The sequence below is a fragment of the Cyrtonyx montezumae genome, unplaced genomic scaffold (assembly GCF_038088225.1).
Source record: "Cyrtonyx montezumae isolate F1298 unplaced genomic scaffold, pur_monq_1.0 scaffold_10, whole genome shotgun sequence".
Taxonomy (NCBI): domain Eukaryota; kingdom Metazoa; phylum Chordata; class Aves; order Galliformes; family Odontophoridae; genus Cyrtonyx; species Cyrtonyx montezumae.
The window spans coordinates 18283755-18304787 of NW_027071826.1; the positions used below are offsets into that span (position 1 = coordinate 18283755).

The 21033-nt window shown below is 41.2% G+C and overlaps 1 protein-coding gene across 2 annotated transcripts in view; it reads left to right on the forward strand.

The window, feature by feature from the left end:
- Positions 1-260: 260 nt before the first annotated feature.
- The window catches only part of STON2 (stonin 2), a 65460-nt gene continuing 44687 nt past the window's right edge, over positions 261-21033 (forward strand). Inside the window, exons 1-3 of one of the 2 annotated variants that reach the window (XM_065752001.1) lie at positions 261-316; positions 14768-14973; positions 15426-15680. In XM_065752001.1, the coding sequence (XP_065608073.1) occupies positions 14886-14973; positions 15426-15680 (343 nt within the window). In that variant the 5' untranslated portion in view covers positions 261-316; positions 14768-14885. Of the gene's footprint in view, positions 317-14767; positions 14974-15425; positions 15681-20573; positions 20961-21033 lie in introns of those variants that run through there. The other variant, XM_065752010.1, reaches the window with a different exon arrangement.

A 21033-nucleotide genomic window follows, 5' to 3' on the forward strand; every position in this document is an offset into this window, starting at 1 on the left:
CCACACCTGCCGAAGCGCCGCGTCCCCAAGTTGCCTTTCGCTGATAGCCTCGGCACCGGGCTAGGGCTTAAGATTACACCCTGCCTGCCGTCGCTCGCTACCGCCCCTGGCATCCCCAGGCTGCCGCGGCCGAGGAGTGGCGGAGCTGCGGCGCCCGCGGCCAATGCGGCGGCGCCGGGGAGCGCCCAATGGCGGCGGTCCCGCGCTGCCGGTGTCCCTGTGGGGAGGGCCGGGGACCGCGTCGTGCGCGGCGCCGCCTCCTCCTCCTCCCCCGCAGTGCAGTGCCCACGGCGGAGCGGCTGCTGCGCTCCCGCAGGTAGGTGGCCGGGGTCGTGACGGGTTGAGGGAAGGAGGCAGCCGGAGCTCAGGTGGTCCCGAGGCGGGAGCTGGGGTGGCTGCCTCCCCCGGGTGCGTTCTCCGTCGTCTGCATCGCTGCAGACGGTGTTCCCTCCGTCGGAGCGCTCCGGTGCCCGTAGCAGCCTGCGCTGTGTGTGGAAGGGTTAACGAGCGCTGGGGGGAGCTGCCCGCGTCCACCTGCTCTTCTGCTGCTCTGCTACTCATCGCCTGGGCTTTTCTTCGTTCTACGGGGTTGCGCTGTGTTGACTGTTTTTTTTGCCAGGTTAAGATAGTAAGAAGCATCCTACCACTCATCCTTCCGTAGTTACCGTTGGTAAATTATAGGCTGTAAAGGCACAAAGTACGTATGTCCGTGGCAAGTGAATTTTTATCCTAATGTATTCTCAGAAAAGGGTCTTCGCTGCTTGCTTGCTTGGTCTGGGAGCTGCATCGCTGTCTCTACTGGAGCTTTACTTCTCTCCAGCGATCCTCATTTGTTCTGTTGGTTCATGCACTGTAACTGGACACAACTTCTCACCTTCAAGCCCACAGCATCATCTTTTTTTTCAGACTGTAGCTTTTCAATAACAAGCACATTTGTGAAAAGCACAAAACAAAACTTGACTCCTTCACTGGGGTAGATGCTGCTTTACAGCTCCCTTCTGCAGTACCCCCTGGATTGTTCAATGAGAACCATCCTAAAGTTTACAGCATTGGTTGGAGGGCAGGACTGTACTCTGAGTGCCCTGATCTAGCTGTAGGTGTCCCTGCTTATTGCAAGAGAATTGGTCTAAATAGCCTCTAAGTGTCCTTTCTTGCTCACAACAGTTCTGTATGTCAATACTTCTAGTTTTATCAAGGCAGAAATATGGCAAATGTGTTTCTTTGCTTGTGAATCATCTGATTAATTCTTGCCTTCTGTGAATTTGCATCTTGCACACTTACCAGTTTGGGCTCAAACTTCAAAATTCAGGCTGCTCTTGTTCCCCATTGTGTTTGTATTTAGTTTCTGTTTTCCTTTTTCTGCTTACACGGGTGGCATCTTGCACAATGCACACGTGGACTCTGGAGCTTGCCTTAATATTTGGCAGTTAAGCAAGTTTGTTATTAGATCAAGTTTGTTATTACAAGTAAGCGTGAAGGCATTATCCCCACCTGCAATGGGTTCTATGATATGGCATTAAGCAATGTAGATTGTTCTCTTAAAGTGCAGTTTCCAAATTGCTAGATTGCTTCATCACCAAAAATCATTAGGGAAAAATTTCTACTCACGAAGAATAGTAATGGGCTGCCTGAGGAGTTTGGGAACCATGTGGGTGTGATACTGAGGGATGTGTTTTAGTGGGCATGGTGGTGATGGTTGGACTAAATAATCTTAGAAGTTTTTTCCGACCTTAACGTCTCTATTGTTCTAACTAATTATAATATGAGGTAACATTTGTTATAAATTACACTGTATCTGTGATATCATGCTTTGGTCAGGTGATAATCTGCCTTTTTCTGTATGGTGTTACAGTTATTTCATGATGCTCCTATGGATCCCTCAAGCCTGCAGCAAGTGATGGTATTTCCCCCGAACATAATACCTTGTTTTGCTTGCACCTAGGAGCACAGCTGGCAACTTCAGTGGTGAATGGTCTTTTATTTTATAGTCCTTGCTTTTAAATTATCTTTAAAATGTGAAAGCCATTGAGAACTGACCGCTACATGTCTGAGAAGAGAAGTAGGCTGATTTTTGTTTTTCCATTTTGCATGTTGCACTGTGTTTTGCTTCTGACTAGCTGTAGCCACTTACAGTTTATGTTCTTAGTTCTAATTAACAGCTTCCCAGCACACCTTGTTGATTGCATGCCTCCTTCCTGTGAGTTCCTTGGAACTACTGTTACGTCAGTGGCATAATTCATGCTCTGTTGTGTGTTTGGTTTGGATAAAAGTCCAATGTAAGGAAGCAGCTGCACCTTTCCAGAGCCAGTTTTGACTCTGAGCCTCTACTGGTGTTCCTTGCAGCTCTCTGGGAGGCATTTCAGCTACTGATGCAGTTCACTGCTAAGAAATCCAGACTGTGTGTGGGTTAAACCATATTGTACGTGGGCTAAATACATCATGTTTAGTTCCCTATATTTTCAGCTATCTGAAGTCTGGCATCAGTAAATGAGGATGAGAGATGGCGTTGAAGTCTGTTACAAACCTCTCAAGATGTTCTGCTCTGTGGGGCTTGTGTCTCCTATTGTAGTAGTGGTTTTTCCCGTCAGCATGGTGCTTGCCAAGGTGGAACCAACCACTATGTGTGATCGTGGCTGCACTTCAGTCCTCCAGCCTCAGTGCTGCTCCTGGCAGCACCACGGCCTCGGGCAGCTTTTGGACCCTATGTTGCAGGTTCTGCAAAGCACTGGTGGGGCTGCACCCCAAGTGCTGTGTTCAGGTTTGAGCACCTCAGTGCAAAAAAGACTTTAAAGCCCTGGAGCATATCCAGAGAAGGGCAATGAAGAAGGGTCTGGAGCATCGGTCTTATGAGGGGTAGCTGAGGGAACTGGAGTTGCTTGGTCTGCAGAAGAGGAGGCTCAGGGGAGATCTTATTGCTCCATACAACTCCCTGAAAGGAGGCTGTGGCAAGGTGGGGGGGGGGGGGGGGGCTCTTCGTCAAGGTAATAGTGATAGGACAAGAAGTGTTGGCCTCAAGCCTCAGCAGGCTTTGCAGCAGTGTCAGACTCATCTTTGAAAATGTAGAAATTTAAATAATAATTAAAAAAATCAGGAGAGAAGTTATACATCTGTAAGGTTTCATGTGGTGGCAACAATCTTGTAATGTGACCTGACTGTGTAAGAGCTGGATGTATGTGATCTCATCCCTTAAGAGTGCTTTGCTGTCAGCTGGAGAGCCTTTAGAAGGAAATTCTCAGGTATTCTTTCTGAATTGCTTGTGTTATTTGAATAAAGAAAAATCCATAAAGTACCCAAGGACAAAATGAGGCTGTTTTTGTTCTCTGATATCTTAATACGTTTTCTTCACAGTCCAACCACTCTGGGTAGTGCTGTAAAGGACAGCAAGTTCTGCTAATGGGTGTAATAACTTTCCAACCACTAACCTCAAGGGAGGAGTACTTGTCTTTGCATGCATTAGGATGAGTGTATTTGTCTTCAGTGCTGCGGCCAGGTGCATTTCGATCCTGTGCAGCACAACTGGAAGCCTTATAGCTCATACATCTGGGAGCTTGCCTGGATCAGAGTGTAGATCTTTGGAAGTCTGACCAGGATCTTGAACTGAGGCTCAGTTCCATCCAAGCTGTCTATACAGATAAGATTGCTGCCCAAATAGAATTTATGAATTCCTTACGTGCTGCTGCTATAGATTTTTCACTGTTTTAAATGTGCAGATAAGATGAACTATTTATCCTATCACTTTCAAAATGTCAGAGTATAGAATTTTTGAGAGAGACTGAAAAAGCTGAGGAAGTGCAATGCTGTGGGAGTAAGTGCCCAGGCTGCAGGCTTCCCTCTTTTTCTGAAGAACCATGGATGAATATATGTTAGTGTGTCAGTATGCACTTCTGCAGTGAACATCCTGTAATCCACTCTTGCTGCACTTTTCATCACAGAGTGCATCAAGTTTCATTTCAGATGAAGCCAAGCTAAAGGACAAGTCACTCTGGGCAATCACATAATGTTCTCCCAAGAACTAATTCCCCCCACAGAATCTGATTGAAGATGACTTTTTAGAAACTTTTACTTCAAGTTATGTGAATGCTCTCTCCTGATGCCAAGTATTTCACCCTACAGCTCTGCTCCTGTTGATGGGGTGCTATAAACTTAGGATATTTAATCTTGTTTCTGCTTTTTTTTTCTTTTTTTTTTTTAACATAATCCTTAATGTATATTTACACAAAATTATGAGGGGAAAACAAACACTGAAAGATAAAGTTTAAAAAGGTGAGAGATAACATTAATGTGTATGCTTCTTGGATAGCAAGAGACAAATGGTGCTTTATTAATAGAAAATGCTTTTATAGCAAGGATGTTACTGAAATATGTGTGTTTCTTAAACATGAGTTCTATATGGCTGGTGGAAGGCAGTCATGAATTAAAGTTTTTACTGTCACTCATGCCCAAAATCCTTCAGTGTGTGCCTTGCTGACAAAGTATTTCCTAAAACAATGAAAAAAAAAAAAGAGGGGGTGGGAATTGTGGATTGGTACAATATTATTTGTGACTGAGATTCAGGTGCCCTGATTTAGGTGTGCAAAAGACATATAAGCCTAAGTGAGTTGCTGTGGGTCATCAAATGGGGGGAGGGGGGGGGGATTCACCTTGTTCTAAAATAGACCAGACGAAGGGTTCTCTGGAGGTGTCATCTTCCATCCACTGACTATAAACAGAGCATCAGATGACTGTCTTAGGTGTCAAACTCTGAGCGTCCGGAGTTGAGTGAAATGTGATTCATCTCCATTTATTAAGGTAACTGAACTCAGTGTCTCAGCACAATTCTTTTGACTTAAGCTGAGGACAGAATTGGCTGATAGACTTCAAGATTTGGTGAAGGTTCTGTAGCCATCCGCAACTCTGTCATACTCAAAGAGCAGCGGTGTGCTCTGGAGCTGAGGTCCCCATCAGACCTATCAGGTGAGCTGGAGGATGCAGATCTGCTTTTGTAGGATTGTTTCTTGTTTTGTTAGGCTCTTTTGGGCCGAGATCTAGCTGCCCTTTATAGATGTGAATATTTATAGAAGTTAATTCTCTTTGTTGGATCTTGAGGTTGCCATCTGTGAGATGAAATGAAAGCCTTACCTCTAATTTACTCTTGAAATTGGGGAGGGTATGTGGTGTAGCAATTTTCTTCTTCTGCTGTCTAGAGTAGGGGCCTCTTATGAACTGAAAGTACCGTTTTGCAGAACTGCACAGTCGTTTTGTGGTCATGTGGGTGACTGAAATTCATGGAAAAAACAGTGCTAAATGTTTTCAAAGAGAATCAGTATTACTAACTGTATTACTGAAACTTGAGCTGGTCAAGCTCCATTGCACAAGGCTGGTTTGTTTTCTTTTAAAGTGGTTTGAGTGGAGCAGCTATAGGGAGGAATTTGGACTATGAAGTTTAATGATTAGTTGCTTTTTAATTACCATCTGCTTCTGAGGATTTGAACTTGCTACCAGAAATATTCCTTCCTCTCTGGTCCTAGCATATTTTTTCCAGGTCACTGAAAATCATGTGCTTACTTGGCTGAAAAATATATCCCATATACAAGATTTTTATATGGTGAAAGCATCAGATCTATGCTCTAAATGTCATTCCAGCTTACAAGGTACATGAGTTCATTGTGAGGGATAAGGGCTCAGAGGGTATATAGGTGCATATTTTGTTGGGTATTCACTGCCAGAATCTCCATTGTCATTGAAGGGAAAGTCTGTGGTAGAACAGACAGGGCAGACTTGGGCATTTCTGTTCCTCACAAGTAACTCATCTCTGTGATTTTTGTAAATTTAATTTAATTGACTCAATGGAATTGAGCTGAATTGATTTACCACACTCTATATGCACTCAGACACCAACTTATTAGTATTCACTTTTTTTTTTCCCCAAGGAAGGATTACAAATATTCCTCATGCTCAATTCAAGTTACTGATATGCAGATGCTTGGTGCTAAGACTGATTGAGAATGACTGCAGATCTCTGGTACCTACAGCTCCAAACAGAGGGATGAAGCTTTTCTGTGACACTGAAATGAGTGCAGCCTTGAAAGTTTTAATTCTTTTATTTTTTTTTTCTTTTTCCCCAGGAACTTTGTCTTAAAACATATTTCTTCTAATTCTGCTAGCTTCCAGTTATTCAGAATGGGCTTTTTATTTTAGTTTATTTTTCTGGGTAATTAAGGTGAAATTGGATTTACAACTCTGCTGAAGTATTTCACTGCCCATTCAAGTAACAGAAACTGAGGGTCTCGGTCCCTTTGGATCTGTGCCTCCATGAAAGGGAGACATAGATAGCTCAGATATTTTACAAGCTGCTTGTCCACTTCCTATTTTCAAAACTGGTGTATTGGGTAGACATTATTTGCTAAAAGTTACTGGAATTCAGTCCCAAGAGCTGGAAAGAGAGCTGTGATGCTGCATTAATGTTATTGTGAACTGGTAAGTTCATAATGTCATAGCCATGTATCACAGTGCTGTTCTACTGAGGAACATTGTGGACTGAGGAGCAAAATAGCCCTGTTGGCTCATGGCTGCCTTAGGTTGGAGGTGAACCATAGAGTTCTACCTATTTTGTACTGTAAATGAATTTGACTGGTCAAGATGTTTGTTTATACTTTCTGGTCTTTTTTTGGTTTTGTTTTTTGTACTGGCATATAAAGTACTGAATTCCTTTACTCAAGCATATTTTCTTTTTTGAGGTGCTTTTCATTCCCCTGTAGGTAGGGACGGTCATGTTAAGCAGTCAGGACCATTGAGTGTAATGGACCTATATTTAGAGCGTCTAAAATAGAGTGACAACAAACATGGTATTTGTGGGTTGCCCTGGAGGACCGTGGTGTCCTGGCGTGATGCTAAGTTGCATAACTGCAATTGGCTCTCCAGAGGCTGGAAATGAGGAAAGACCAGTTGGATCATCCCAGGAATTTTCTGCCAGAGTAAGCTTGTTCCCCTGATACCTCTTCCTGAGTGCTGTATTTTGTCTGGCTTTAAATAATTAAGCAGCACTTCCTCAGGGTGGAAGACAGCCTCACGTTTTAAGATTGCCTGTATGCGTAGCCCTCAGATAGTATCTCCCTTACTGAACAATCCCTTTTTAATCTTGATTCTTTTGAAATGTACTGCAGATTCAGCTTTGAAGTTTTCAAAGGCGTCATACATTAGTTTGGGTACATGCACATTTATACATGTAGTTGTTAGTGATATGGAAATACAGAGAAAACATGGATTGAATAGGTCTTTCTGCCTCAGTGTTCTCAATCTCCTTTTCCAGCCAACATTCAGCACAGGCAAACTGTTTTCTTTCAAGGCTGCATCACTTCCTCAGTGCTCCTTGTTTTTTCTCTGCTTTCACAGTTGGATTCTGTGTTTTCCAGTCACTCAGAATCTGTTCTCCCGTCCTGTTCATACTGCTCAGCCAGATGAATGCTCATACTCTCTGTAGGCATTCAACCTCCAGTGAAGCATCTCTGTGTGAATGATCCAGTTCTTGCCTTGTCTTGAATGTGACTAGTGTTTGAGGGCCTGGATTTTTCTTTTGTGTTCTCTTAGTCCAAAATGAGTTTTACTAAAGCTGATTGTTTGGCAACTAATTATACCCACCATTTAATTATACCCACCATTCTCAGCAAAGGGTTTTCACCTAACTTCTAGCATGAAACATAGTGTGAATTTAGCTGGATATCAGAAGACAAAGTCCTGATGTCATTTCTGCAACAAAAAGATGTTGGAGGAGCTTTGCTGGCTGTCCTTTCACTGATGGAGGCAATATTGGTTTTTAGAGTTGCACTGGATTCTGGTGGTGCAGTAATCTCTCTGGCAAGGTGTACAGGCACTGTTGGAATATTGGCATTTGGCAGAATGGGATGACATTTCTTGCAAGCCAGGCTGTGTGTTTATTACAACAGTGTTCATCATCCAGCACTGTATTTCAGTAAATGTACTATCATTTTCTTTTGTCACTAGCTTCAGTTTAGAAGACAGATGTGTGCAGTGGAGCCTTGTGATCTGTGCTCACCCCTTGACAGCTGTTCTGGGTGACGGCATGCTGCGGTGACATTGTTAGGGGCGCTTAATTGTACTACACTGTGCTTTTTACTTCACTGGGATAGCTTGAAAAATTAGAAAATTGCACCTTGACCACCACAACAGCAAATAAGGTACAGTGGTTTTTAGAGGATTTTGTGAATGGAGTTTATCTGTGTAGCTTGACTGCATGATTTAGACTGGAACCTATGAAAGTACCCTCTGCAAAGCAGGGTGCTCAGGGAGAGCTCTCTTTTGATAAACATATTCCTTATATGATACACTTTTTTGGGGTTTGACAGCATAAATCAATTTTTAAACCCAGATCCATCCCCACATCATGGATTGGGGTGTCAGTTATTGTAACAGAATAAATCAACAATGTGGGTCAGAGAGAGTTTGTGATGTGTGTAGTAGTGATGTGTTGAAGTCTGGTATCAGTGTTTAGCTTTGGAAGTCTAGCTCTTGGGAGATCAAACCCTTAACTCAGTGCTTTGCTTATTTGTTCTCTATTCGTGCAATGGTAATGGGAAAGAAAATCCACAGATTTTAAAGATGCTAGATAAATTAGCATCTTGCCTATTTCTTGCAGTGTTTTTCCCTAGTCCAGTTTTAAAGCATTGCTGCTCTGTATGGTAAGAGAAGCATTTAACAAAGGCTGGTCTTTGCTTCAGATTCTGGTTTGAGCTGGAAGGCTGCAGTTTGGGAAGTTATCCTTCTGGTCCTAATGCAGTTACGTGACCAGAGGCTTCAGTCATATTTTGAATGCATAGTGGATCCACAGTGAACATATTTATAGTCCTCAAATGTAGAGCTGCTTGCATGGCTGAGGCTGTCAATTATCATTGCCAAACATTTTTGTCTAGCATTTTCCCTTAGTTTCTGCCTGTTAGACTTTATCACAATTGTTGAGAAAAAAATAAATAAATTAGATTCTCTTTCTCTTACTACTAGCAGGTATGGCTTCAAGTTGTGCCGGAGAAATTCAGGCTGGATGTTAGGAAATACTTCTCTGAAAGAGTGGTCAGGCACTGGAATGGGCTGCCCAGGGAGGTGGTGGAATCACCAACCCTGGAGGTATTTAAGAAACGTTTAGACACTTTGTTAAGGAACATGGTTTAGAGAGAACTATTGGTGATAGGTGTACAGTTGGACTGGATCATCTTGTAGTTCTTTTCCAACCTTCGTGATTCTGTTCCTTCCCTTCTGTGCTACCTTTCCATATTACTCAAGTCCTTGGGAGTACAAGGAATAGAGGAAAAGGTTGATGTTTTTCTTCCAGTATCAGATTTTGAAGCCCATTAAATAGTATCATGTCTAATTGGGTCTGGTTATGAGTGTTTCTAAAGGAAAAAAAAAAAAGTGAAAGACCATTGCCTTCTGAACTGCCTAAATATCTTAGTGCTGTCTGCAGGGGAGAATCTAAGGAGCTCTCTCTGGAAAGTAGAGGAGCTTCTGTGACAGATACATTGTGACACACAGAAAATGACAGCTATTGGCCTTTCAGATATTAGACTTGATGCAAATATTCTTGAGGGAGATGCTTGTGACTTCCTTACCCATACATCACCTGCAGACTCTCCTGACAGTAAGTGTCAGTGGATGTGAGCTTCCAGTAAAGCTGAACTGTCTTTGTGGGGCGTGGTTTTGTGTCATTGGATTTTTGTGGTCTAGAGAAAATAAGGTCATTATAGGTTACCTCAGCTCTAACACCAGTTCCGACACTGATTGTAGTGCATGTTTAAACAAAGTACCTGGTCTGTTGAAGTAATGGGATATAGCTGTTAATTAGAGTGGCTGCACTTGGCTCTGTGCTCAGGGAGACCCCTGCCCATTCTCTGATGGCACATCAGTAGCACACTCCTCCTTGCTCTAAAATAGCCATCTGTGTAATCAATCCATAGGTTAGTGGAAATTACCTATCTGGTAATGGCATGAAGTAAATTTGGCCATACTCTGAGCTCTGGTTGTTGTTCCCTTAGGTGTAATCTTCAGCAGGGAAGGGAGTTCCTGCTTCCAGAGGGCGTGGAACTCCACAAATCTGTCAGTTTGTCTCCCTTAGAGGCCAAGTTCCTCCTCATCTCTTGAGAGCTCTCATACAATGAGTGTTATATGCACAGATAGTGGCTGAACTTCTTCAGCTGAATCTGAAATAATGGAATTCACATAATGGCACGTGAAAATTTGAGTAATTGAGAAACTGGGATGAATTAAAAAAACTGACAGAAATTTCCTCAGAGCAATTTATAAGCTAGGAGGTTGAAAAGAAATGGAGAAAATGTAATTGGAGAAAATGTAATTGTCAATATCAGGAAATACATACAATAATCAAATATGATGTCGTTTGTCATTGAGATTTGTTTTTGGTGTGGCACCCTGACGTCTTTTGATGCTTGAGAACAGATTTCCAGTTTGGAGTTCACTTATTATTCAGGCCACGATGTGCTGATGGTCACTGCTTGAGAGGAAAAATCCATGAGCTCTCAGTCACTTGGAGATTAGCCCAAGGAAGCAATCACTCTGCACTTCATCCTATTAGAATTGTTTTGTCTGTAGAGGTTTGCCAAACAGACATGGTCAAGATAAAATTGTGTTTTTCCTTGAGACTTCCCTGGAATCCGTGAAACTTCATTGTTACAAAGGCCATGGTCAGTCATGGCTTCTTCACTGTTACTTTGATTTAGTTTCTTTTTCTGCTATGCCTAATAAAAAAGATATAGTCTATAGCAAGTTTCTTTTGAATTTATATGGATATTACATTTGCAAAACGAAGCTTGAATTTGATAATCTCAATTTTAGTTCTTTTTTTCCTGTTTTCTCTTGTAACTCTAATCTGCTCCAGGTAGTGGTGATAAAGCCTCCTGCATCATTCATGTGTAACTTGAAGCAGTTAAATAAGTGTTCCATAGTCCTTATGATGATGAGCTGTACTAAGCTGTTTCTGTTGAATGTAGTTGAAATGTTCAGGGAATCAGCATCCAAATTTGCTGTGTCTCACCGTGTGAGTAGTTAAATAGCGTAAACAGTGTTTTTGTGAATGTGCCATATCTCAGTGGTGCCATGAGCTGTTGCTACTGTTGGTGTTTGTATTCACACAGTGCCTAATGGTTCTGCCTGAAGGGAAAGCTCAGTATACACAGTGCTGGGTGAGACCCCTGGCACAAAGTCATTATGTGACTTGCTCAGATATGTGTTATTGGCTCAGTAATAACAAAGGAGGAGGGATATTTCCTCTGTTGCTAGAGCAAAGGTGTACAAAAGGAGAGACAAGTGACTGTGTCACAAGAGGAAGTGGCTGGAAACTGAATTTACACGGATTAGGAATGAGAGAAGGTTTTTAGTTAATGAAGTAGTCTATCATTTTAAAGTGAACATTTGCCAATTTTTAAAAGGAATTAAGTAATGTCATCTCATCAATTAAAACATCAGGAGGACTGAATGGCCAAGGAGTTTTGTTCTAGCTCTGTGATCTTTTATGAGCTGGAAATAAGTGTCACCCATTTGTCACGTAGATTCACATTCTCCCCTGTGAAACTGTAATATGAAAAACAGAAACTTGAAGCAGAAATTTAAGCCTCTTAGAATTCTATGACCTTGTGGTCAAAGCACTGTGCTGGAAATCATGATATGGATCATTAGGATCAACGCATATAACATTTAGCTTTGTATCGTACTTACAGTGTAGTAGTCACACACATTTGCAAACTTTTGAATCAGTTTTTTGTGATTCAAATCCAATAAATGAGTCCCTTTTTTTTCTTCTTTGCTGATTCTGTACCACAACCTTAATCCACATAATGCGAATCCAGAAGTGACAAAATCTAAACTGACATGAGTTCTGTTTATGTATGGAGGTATAATGCTGGCCTGGGAACACTTTGATCCATGAAATGTTTTTACCTCCTCTTGACTGGGGTGTGCAGCATAAACTTTTGCTTTAACTGTAGCTCCTTTAGAGTAATGAGGGATCCGTCTGTTCCTTTTGCCCTTTTGGGCTCCAATATTTATTGCTCTAGGAATAGCTGTGTATGTTTGGAAGGTCTTAAAGGATGGAGAGGAAAAACTCCAATATTTGCCTGCAGAGTACTCTCTACATTGTTAAAATAACAAGTGTCATTTGCTTTGCTAAGGAAAGGATTCTGGTTTGTCTGCATCGCCAACTGGTTCTCAAGAGACAAGCACCTCTGCAGATTGCAGCATTGTTTTGTTAATGGAATGCTCAGTTGCATTGGTGTAGTTCTGGCTAAGGCACATTGCTTCATAGTGCCTTGGCTTGGGATTTTTTTTCCCTTTGGGTGATTTTTGGAAAGCAAAAAGAAGTAAAAATGATTTGAGGTGAAGTTAAATTTTTTCCATGTCGTCTCTGCAGAAGTTAGCTCTAAGTTATTTATAATTCTGTTACAAGCATTTTGGTCAGGTGATGGGATTAGAGCTTTCTTGTGAAAGCTGAGAGAATCCAAAATTCTGAGATTTTTTTTTAATTGTTTTTTTCCATCCTTAAAAATGCATCTGCTCTGGAAACCTTTGACACTGCAGTCTACTCGGACTACTCAGCACTTTCAGGCTGCTTATTTAAAAGCTATGATAACTCTGCTTCGTCAACACAACTGCCTTCAGATACCAGACTGGGAAGCCTGTAGAAAGTTCCAGCAGAGGGGAAGCAGTGTAGTTGCAATACAGATATAACAATGGGCTTCATAACAGTCTGCAGGGTATGAAGGCATAAAGCCACATCCAGCAGCTTGACCTGGATCTCCAGCGGGGAAGCTCTTATGCTGTAATTGGAGGGTTCTGTGGTGCTGTCATGACAGAGCGCCTTGATAAAACCCAGCAGTAAAACTAGCAGACCAAACAGAACAAATCTAACTCCTGCCTGATATTATAGACTGTGAAGTACCTTTGAGTGGATTCAGACAGAATGCTTGTCCCAGGGCAGTAGGATAAAAGAACAGATCTGTGCTAAAATAATGGCGTAATTTTCCCACACACCTACATAGCTGAAAGAGTTCATTTTCTTGTCTTCCTTCATGGCTATTTTCTTTTGACATTTAGGGGAAAAAAAAGTTCTACTGGCGTCTCTGTGTATTAAGTACAAAATAAACTGTTTTCCTTTTTCATTTCCTGTCATTCCATGCTTCGTCCAGGCTTCTCTAGGAGAAAGGAGAAGTCGGTATTAGAGAGTTAAACAAGCTAAAACCAAACCAAAACAAAAAAACATCCGAAGCGGTCACTTGAGAAAAACAAGTTAGGAAGCTCACCCACTCCTTTCCTGATACAGAGTCCCTGGAAACCCTAAATATCAGATTATTCTTTTCCCCTTCGTTTAGCTTTGTAATTTCTATTCATAGCACCCAAAATCAATTCTGTGCAAGGCAAGCGAAGGTATCTGCCTGCGCCACGTGAACAAACTTCAGGCCTTAGGACATCCTGGGGGCTACCCCAACTTGGAAGCAACTGCAGTGAAGGATCTGGGAGTCCTGGTGGACACACTGAACATAAGCCAGCAGTGTGCCTCTGCTGGTTGAAAGGTTAATGGAGTTTTTGGCTGCATTTGAGAAAGTATTGCAAGATAGTCAGGAGAGGTGAGGAAGTATTGCTCACCACTGTTATTGCACAGGCTGTATCTGAAGTACTGTATCCAGTTCTGGGTCTGTTTAGACTAAGAAAACATCTCAGTATCTGTTATTGTACAAGAGCATGACATTTCACCAAAATAAAATAAGTTAGGTGAGAGACAGCAGGACAAGAGATGCCTCTTAAAGCTCTTTAAAACAGCCAAATTTGAGTTTTACTATTCTGAAGTACTTGTGTTATCATGGCAAGAAGGGCCTCAGTACTTGAGGTGATTAAGGGCAGAACTTGCAATCTTTCTAAGAGTCAGTAGTTTTCTAAGAGTCTTGAAGTAGCCTGCATATCTGAGGCAGTCATGGATGCTTGTAAGAGGAGAATTTCACTCCCAGCCCTGATCTTCCTACCTATTTGCCAGCAGTCAGAGTGTCATTGACAGTGTCCCTTCCACTCTGACAGATTCTCGGATCTGTATGGGGTACACCCCATTGGAGCACATACTAATTAATGTTACCACTTCTGTAGAAGTGTTTGCTGGGCTGCAGCAAAATCACACTTAACTCCAGGCAAGATTTAAGACATTGTGTTTTAAACTTAAAATATATCATTCCAATCAAAGCAGCAGAACTGAAAGTGCAGCTAAAAGGAGTGGATGTCCTTTCGTGCCCTGACTGCAAAGACAGTCATGAGCAGCCCATCCCATTTCTAAAACTGGCTACATAAATGTTATTGATAACGAGACTCGCAGATTATCGCTAGCTCTTGAGAAGGATCAGATTTTGTAGAAAAGCAAGATAAACAAGAGTTTGACAGCATGTTGGAACTGGAGTTAAGTTGCATCATTATCAGAATCAGCCAGACTGCAGAGAATTTCATCATAACATCTCTTAACTGGGTTTATAAGAGGGAGTTCCCTGAGTTTTTGTGACTAGCTGCTTTAATGTGAGGATATATGAAGATGTTCAGATACTTTAATCAGGATGTTGCTCAAGTATATCCCTCTTCTAGATAGAGGTAGCATTCTTCTCTCAAGGTTTGCAGTGTCTGCCACAGGCACAGTACTGTCAAAACAATGTTTTAATAGTCTGTATTGTTAAAATAGTAGCAATGGCTTCTCGAGTTTAATTTTCTAATTAAAAAATTAATATTTTCTTAACAGCATTTGAAAAGAAAACACAAAAAGTGTTTCCCTCTATTGGTTCATCTTCACTGTGCCTCTCTCCCATTCTGCTTCCTTCTTGCAACAACCAAGTGAAGATGAGTATCCTGCTGCGAATATGACATCTCTGACTAGTGTCATTGCCTCCCACCAGTCTGAGTGGGTGTCCTTCACTGATGAGCTGCTCCTCCCTGTTAACCCACAAGGTAACATAACTGATTTCCTCTGAACCTTTTAAGATTTTTTGTTTTGAATTATACTGTCATATGTACAGCACCATGTAGTATATTATCATACCGTATGGCACCATAGATCTTGCTTTTTAAGTGGAAGTGGTAGGTGCAAAGTTGAATTATGTCCTATTACCCCACTATAATAGGATAATTTGGACCAAAAATGTTAGGTGCTTTCACAACTATCAGTACAAATCCATTACAAGGTTTGAATACATTCTAGGACGTGGAAGACAATATCCAGCTGAACATAGAAGTCTCATCTGTTGCACTTAAATACAAAACTAAGCCCACTGTTAGGTTAAAAGTTTTATTAGGTGAAATAAAAAATCTGTGTATGTTTAAAGGCAAATTTTAGAGATTTCAGTGAAAATAGTAAAGTAATTGTAGTTCTTAACAATCTTTATATTTTGTCTCTATTTTAGGTACCACTGAAGGACCTCTGGAAAAATGTTTTTCTTCCTCAGATGCTTCTTCAGAAGAGAACCACAATGTGGATGGAGAATTTCAGGACCTCTTGCACACAGAACAAGACAATTCAGGTGACAAGCCCAAGGAGGATTCTACAGTACTTGAGAACCATGTGTGTCCCAAAGCTGATCTATTGTCGTCTATCAGAGCTTGGGTTCAGTTTGAGGATACACCGTGGACCAGTGCTCCACCAACCCATCCACAGGCAGGTGAGGCAAATGCATAAAAAGATCCATTCTAGTAATTTAACAAAATACTGTGAGAGCTACCAAGTATTTTCTGTGTTTTTTGATTTCTCAGAGGCTCAATTTTGAGTTTGGAGTGTATTTTAGTTTGTAGTGTATTTTAGTTTGTACTGTATTTTAACTCAATTCATGTCATCAGTTACAAAAAGGATTTACAATATTGTTCTGGATTGACCTATCAGCATAATCTTTAGCTTTTCTTCATGGAAAGAAAACAAAAAGCTTCTGTGAATCATCAGTCTTGGAGAAAGCCAACATATGTTCCTGGGGAAACAGTGTAGTGGGGTTTGTAGTAGTCATGTTTCTTAGGTACAAGTATGAACAGCCTTTAAAAAAAAAAACAAAAAAAAACACCTGAGCTGTGTTTGCCCCTGTAAACTGGAACTGGAAGGTTGGTTACTGCTTGTCTTTATGTGCTCATAATCTCCACATTGCTTTTGCCAGAAACTTGGAAATACCAACAGCTAGTGTGCAGCACTTTTCGCTATCTTTTGGTGCTCAAGCATCTTAGAGACAACAGAAGCTGATCCTGACTTCAGGACTGCATGTGATTTTGCTCCAATGCAAAAGTTCTTTCTGACATAGTTCAAACATGCTTGCCAAGCCTTTGGCTTACCTCTTCAGCTTGTGTTAAATGATACAGCCAGCTGTATGAGATTCTAGCTTTTTTGTATAAACTCATTTCTGTCCCTTCTTAGAGGAGACTATTGAGTAATCGCCCAAGGAAAACATTAGTTTACTACATGTTCAAGGTGAGATATTTTCTTAATGACTGCATTAGTTTAAAAATTATGGTTTTATTCTATTCACCGAGTCCACTAAATGCTTCCTGCAACATAAATAACATTTCTGTCAGAATGCTTGGAATGGCAACTTCCAGTTGGGATTTGAGTTTTTGTTTTCCATCTGCTCTTTGTATGGGTATTACAGGCTAGTCCACTTGAGGCAGTGGTCCCACCTTTGTGCAGGAGATGTAGGGGAATCTTCAGGCGATGACTTTTCTCATAAGGTCTGTATAGGACCTTCCTTATGTGTATTTATTGATTGCTCTTAGTTGAAAATATTTACTGATCCAGGTGACAAACAATTACATCCATAACAGTAAATCTATAAAACTGAGGTTCTTTACCTCTCTGTTAGCTAATTTCATTATAAGGTGAAATAGTTTACTGTGAAGAAATTACAAACCTTCCTCCTTTCTCTTATTCGTACTCATACAGGTACATACAGCTGCATATTTTTTCAAATTGATCTGTTGGTTGCTGTTAAACCACATTTCCTTCCTCATGTTGTGACATCCTTGTTGACTGGAAAACCTTTAGTTCACCTTCTTATTAAACAACAAAAAAAACTTTGCTCAGTCTAAATAAATCTTGCTGTAATAACAGCACAAAAACTTCCATAAAACTAATTTAATGGTGTATTACTTGTTTTCCTGTACTTAACAGGAATGTGGCCAGGTTTCAAGGTCTATGCTTAACAAGAGCAGTGCCTCGTGGTTTGTACTGAAGTCACAGTACACAGATCATAGGCAAAGCTCTTGGGTATCCAAAAGAGGTGATAAGAGAAAACTGTCCAAAAACACTGCTGTTCTTGAAGAAGGCGTGTACCCATTCTTGCCCTTCAAGGGCTTGGCCTGAATGGAAGAAAATTTATACACTCCAACACTAAGCATCAAACTGAGATTAATGTGGGAGGATGGTTCCCCTGACAGGCATAGCAGGAGCCTTGCTTTGTTACTCCCTGTAGCCATTGTGTGGGAGGCAGCGTTTCATTATTAACTGCATGGGAAGCCTAGGGAGACTTTCTCTAGAGGAGGTGATGTGCATAACTTTATTTTAAAATCCATATTTATCAGCTAATCCCACTCCTGCTCTGGGCTTCATCTTTCAAGAGGCCCAACCAGCACAGCTGACAGTCAGTGAAGGGAGGTCACACAGCAGAAGAGATGACAGCTTTTTGTCTCTGCCTGTCTGCTTTGAGGGGGCTTTGACAGCAAGATGTAGGATAAGCTTCAGCTTTGTTCTCAGTTAATTTGCAGGTCACATCTTTTTTTCTGTGGGTGGCAGCAAGACCAGAACCTTTCTGTTACAAGCACGGCACACTGACATGCTCTTTGGAAAGCTGGCAGTGACAGCGGTTGTTCATTTCCAGCAGCAAACAGCACACATGAGTACAATAGCAAATAGCCACTCGAGGAAGGGGGGCTGGGGATAAACACCAACTATCTCACCAAACAAAGGCTGTGTGAGGAGGATGGAGGTGGATGGAGGTGCTTGAAACCTGTTTCCTTCATAGGCAGCTGTGAAGTACTTTGTCCTGAAGCCTCAGCATCCCCAGCTCTGTTCCTGTCAGGGCTCCAGTGCTGAGAAAATTGTCTGTCTGTCTCTCCACACTGAAGCACCTGCTTAGCTGATTGGACCGTTACCCAGAGCAACAGCCAGGCTGCATGGAAACACATTTTGAAAATGATTCACAGAATGAGTGCCCTGAGAGCAGAGAGGGCAGGTCCTGGGGGAGAAATGTGCTACTTCCTGACCTCAGTGCCTTGATATTGCTGCATGCATTCCTCAGAAAGTGAACCTTTGTGCCAGGGTGCTCACCATCTAAAAAGACAGTATTTTAAAAGGCAGCTGCCACGTGGTGGTTATCTTGCAGGTAGTATGTTTAAAAGAAAAGCAAGTAGTTAATGCTGGACCCTTGTTGTTATGGAAAAAGTGACAACATTATCAAGGGAGCAGTGATAGCAAGAAACAGTGCTGAAAGCACGGACCAACAATATAGAAGGTGAGAAGAAAGGTTAAAATGTGTATTGCAGAAATGAAAAGCACATAGTGTGAGCCTTACAATGGAAATTATCTCAATTTATGACATTTCTGTAGACCTTTCTACCACATTTAGACAGAGTAAATGCTTAGCAAAATCTCTCTGTCAGAATATTTCTTCTTTTCAGGTTCATACATAGACAAATGGCAGCTGCAAAATCACGTGGCTTTCTCTCTGTGAAACAGTAGCTCTTGAGCAAGGCCATAGCAATATTTACTCACAGAAGTGATGAATTGTGCTGCTCTCTTTCTTCCACATCTTCTTTTTGCTGGAGAAAAAAAAAAAAAGAAATCTGATTTTTCACATAATTATCATCTAGCTAGTCAGCCTTGTCAAACTCATACAGCAAAAATGAAAACTGTGATTCTAGAATCACCTAAATGTTCTTATCACAAACGTTATATAATCAGCAAATGATAACAGCCAGCTGGTGACAAAACATTTGCATGTGATCTACAGTGGGCCTTCAGCTGGCTATCTCATACTCTATTGGTGTTAGCTAAAGTCTTGTATTCAATTAGGTATTTGGCAAAGCTCCAAAATAAGAGCAAGGCAAGCTCTGTCAATCATCTTCTCCGTCCCCCCACTCCTTCCCAAGAGCTTTGTCTCCTTGGTTTTAAATGGCTTGAGCTGGACTCGCAGCGTGTCCCCTGTGAGACTGTCCCATGGTGAGGCACATCTCATTTAACCATTTTGTGCTGTTCTGTTTGAAAAAGGAAAGTACATCACAAGATCAGCAACTGAAAAGTAGACAAACTGATACTGTTCTAAAATCAAGGAAACAATGTTGATGCTAACGAGGTTTATTGGGATACAGGGATACAAAAAAAATGTCATCTTTCAAAGTGGCACTTATACCTGGAGTGGAACTAGTATCTTGAAGTATTCTGCACAATGTTCCAGTTAGTCTCCCTCATTAGGCAAAGTCTGCTTTTGGAAAACAAGCTCACAGAAAGAGTGAGAGTATTTTGTAAGAATAGGAATTATCATATCTTATATGTATTTCACATGTCCACAAAAAAAAAAAAAAAAGAAAGAAAATTAAGTACCACTGTAAATTTACTTCTAAGATCCTTTTTATAAAAACTCCTTAAAAAAAAAAAAAAAAAGAAAGAAAATGACTCTTGCTACTGGTTTGCATATAGAGGTCAGATTTTGTCTTCTGTGTTCATGTGAAGCATTCTGTCTGCCAAGCTTTGAGGGTGACTTTTCAGATACCTTAAAGGATAATTTAACAGAAGGGCTGAGGCACTGGCAGACTGTAGTCTTGTACTTGTCATTGTTTCTTGGCAGACATCTCCACAGTGCAGAACTGCTGGATGGAGAAGTAGGGATTTTTGGGTTGTGTTGCTGTAACATAACTAACTGTCAGCTCTTCTGCTACTCAGAAGCAGCTCAGCACATAGGACTACAGCTGCACAAATACTAAAAGACTGCTGCTTGCTTACCTGGGGGTAATAGCACGGCTACATAAAATACATCTGCACTTCTGAGCTAGTAAGTCTATGAGCACTGTTTGCATAGCCTTTCCATGCACACAGCAAATGTACGTTTCCATAAGACGATGGTATCCCATCACACCATTTTTATGGAGTAGAGAGAGAGAAATCTTCTGAACTTTAATTTGCCATTTTCTTCCAAAGGTTGGTTATATATTACATGCTGAGATGCAAATGTATGTATCGCTTAGTTCTGTAAATGCTGTTTTGGAATGCACTTTGATTTTTCTAATTTAAAAGAGAAATGTAAACTGGCTAACTTAGAAAACAGTTACCATGAGGAGATTAAAATAGAATTTGTCTCTATCAATGCACCTTTCCTAAGTATAGGAAGGATTTTTAATGCATCTTTTTTTCTTCTTCACTGCAGTCATCCATTGTTCCTAACATCTGAGTGATATGCTGAGCAGAATGCATTCATAGCATTGGATGCATATGCTTGTTTAATCGGTCTGAGATGATGGCTAAGTGTGGTTTACTGTTTGATGTGTAACTTCTGGCAAGTGAGTTGAATGAGATTTTGGCCTAAACTGAATAGAAATTTTATGAAGTTCATTCAGATCAGGGCACTTCATTCTGCATATCCAGAAAACAAAAGCCATTTCTAATTCATATCAATAGATCATTCTAGTTTAATATGCTAGTCCCATGTGGGGCTTTAAGATGACTGCTGTGTTTAAGTGGGCGTCACTGACACAGATGCTTAACAAAACATAATAAACCAACTTTTTGATACTCTTAAGGAATCCAGTGTGTTGCACAGCACAGATACTCAGATCTTTCAGCAGTGGCAGAAACATGAGATCTAACTGCTTTGTAACACTGCTGTTTCTACAGTGCTTGAACAACAGGAAAGCCTGCAGCTGCCAGCAGTATGGAGCGCAAGGCACACAGTGGAAGATAACAGTGCCAGGCACTAGTTAAGTTGGTGTGTGTTGTTAAAAAATAACTGTGTTGATGTGGTTGCTGGAATTAATATTTAGAGTCTCAGT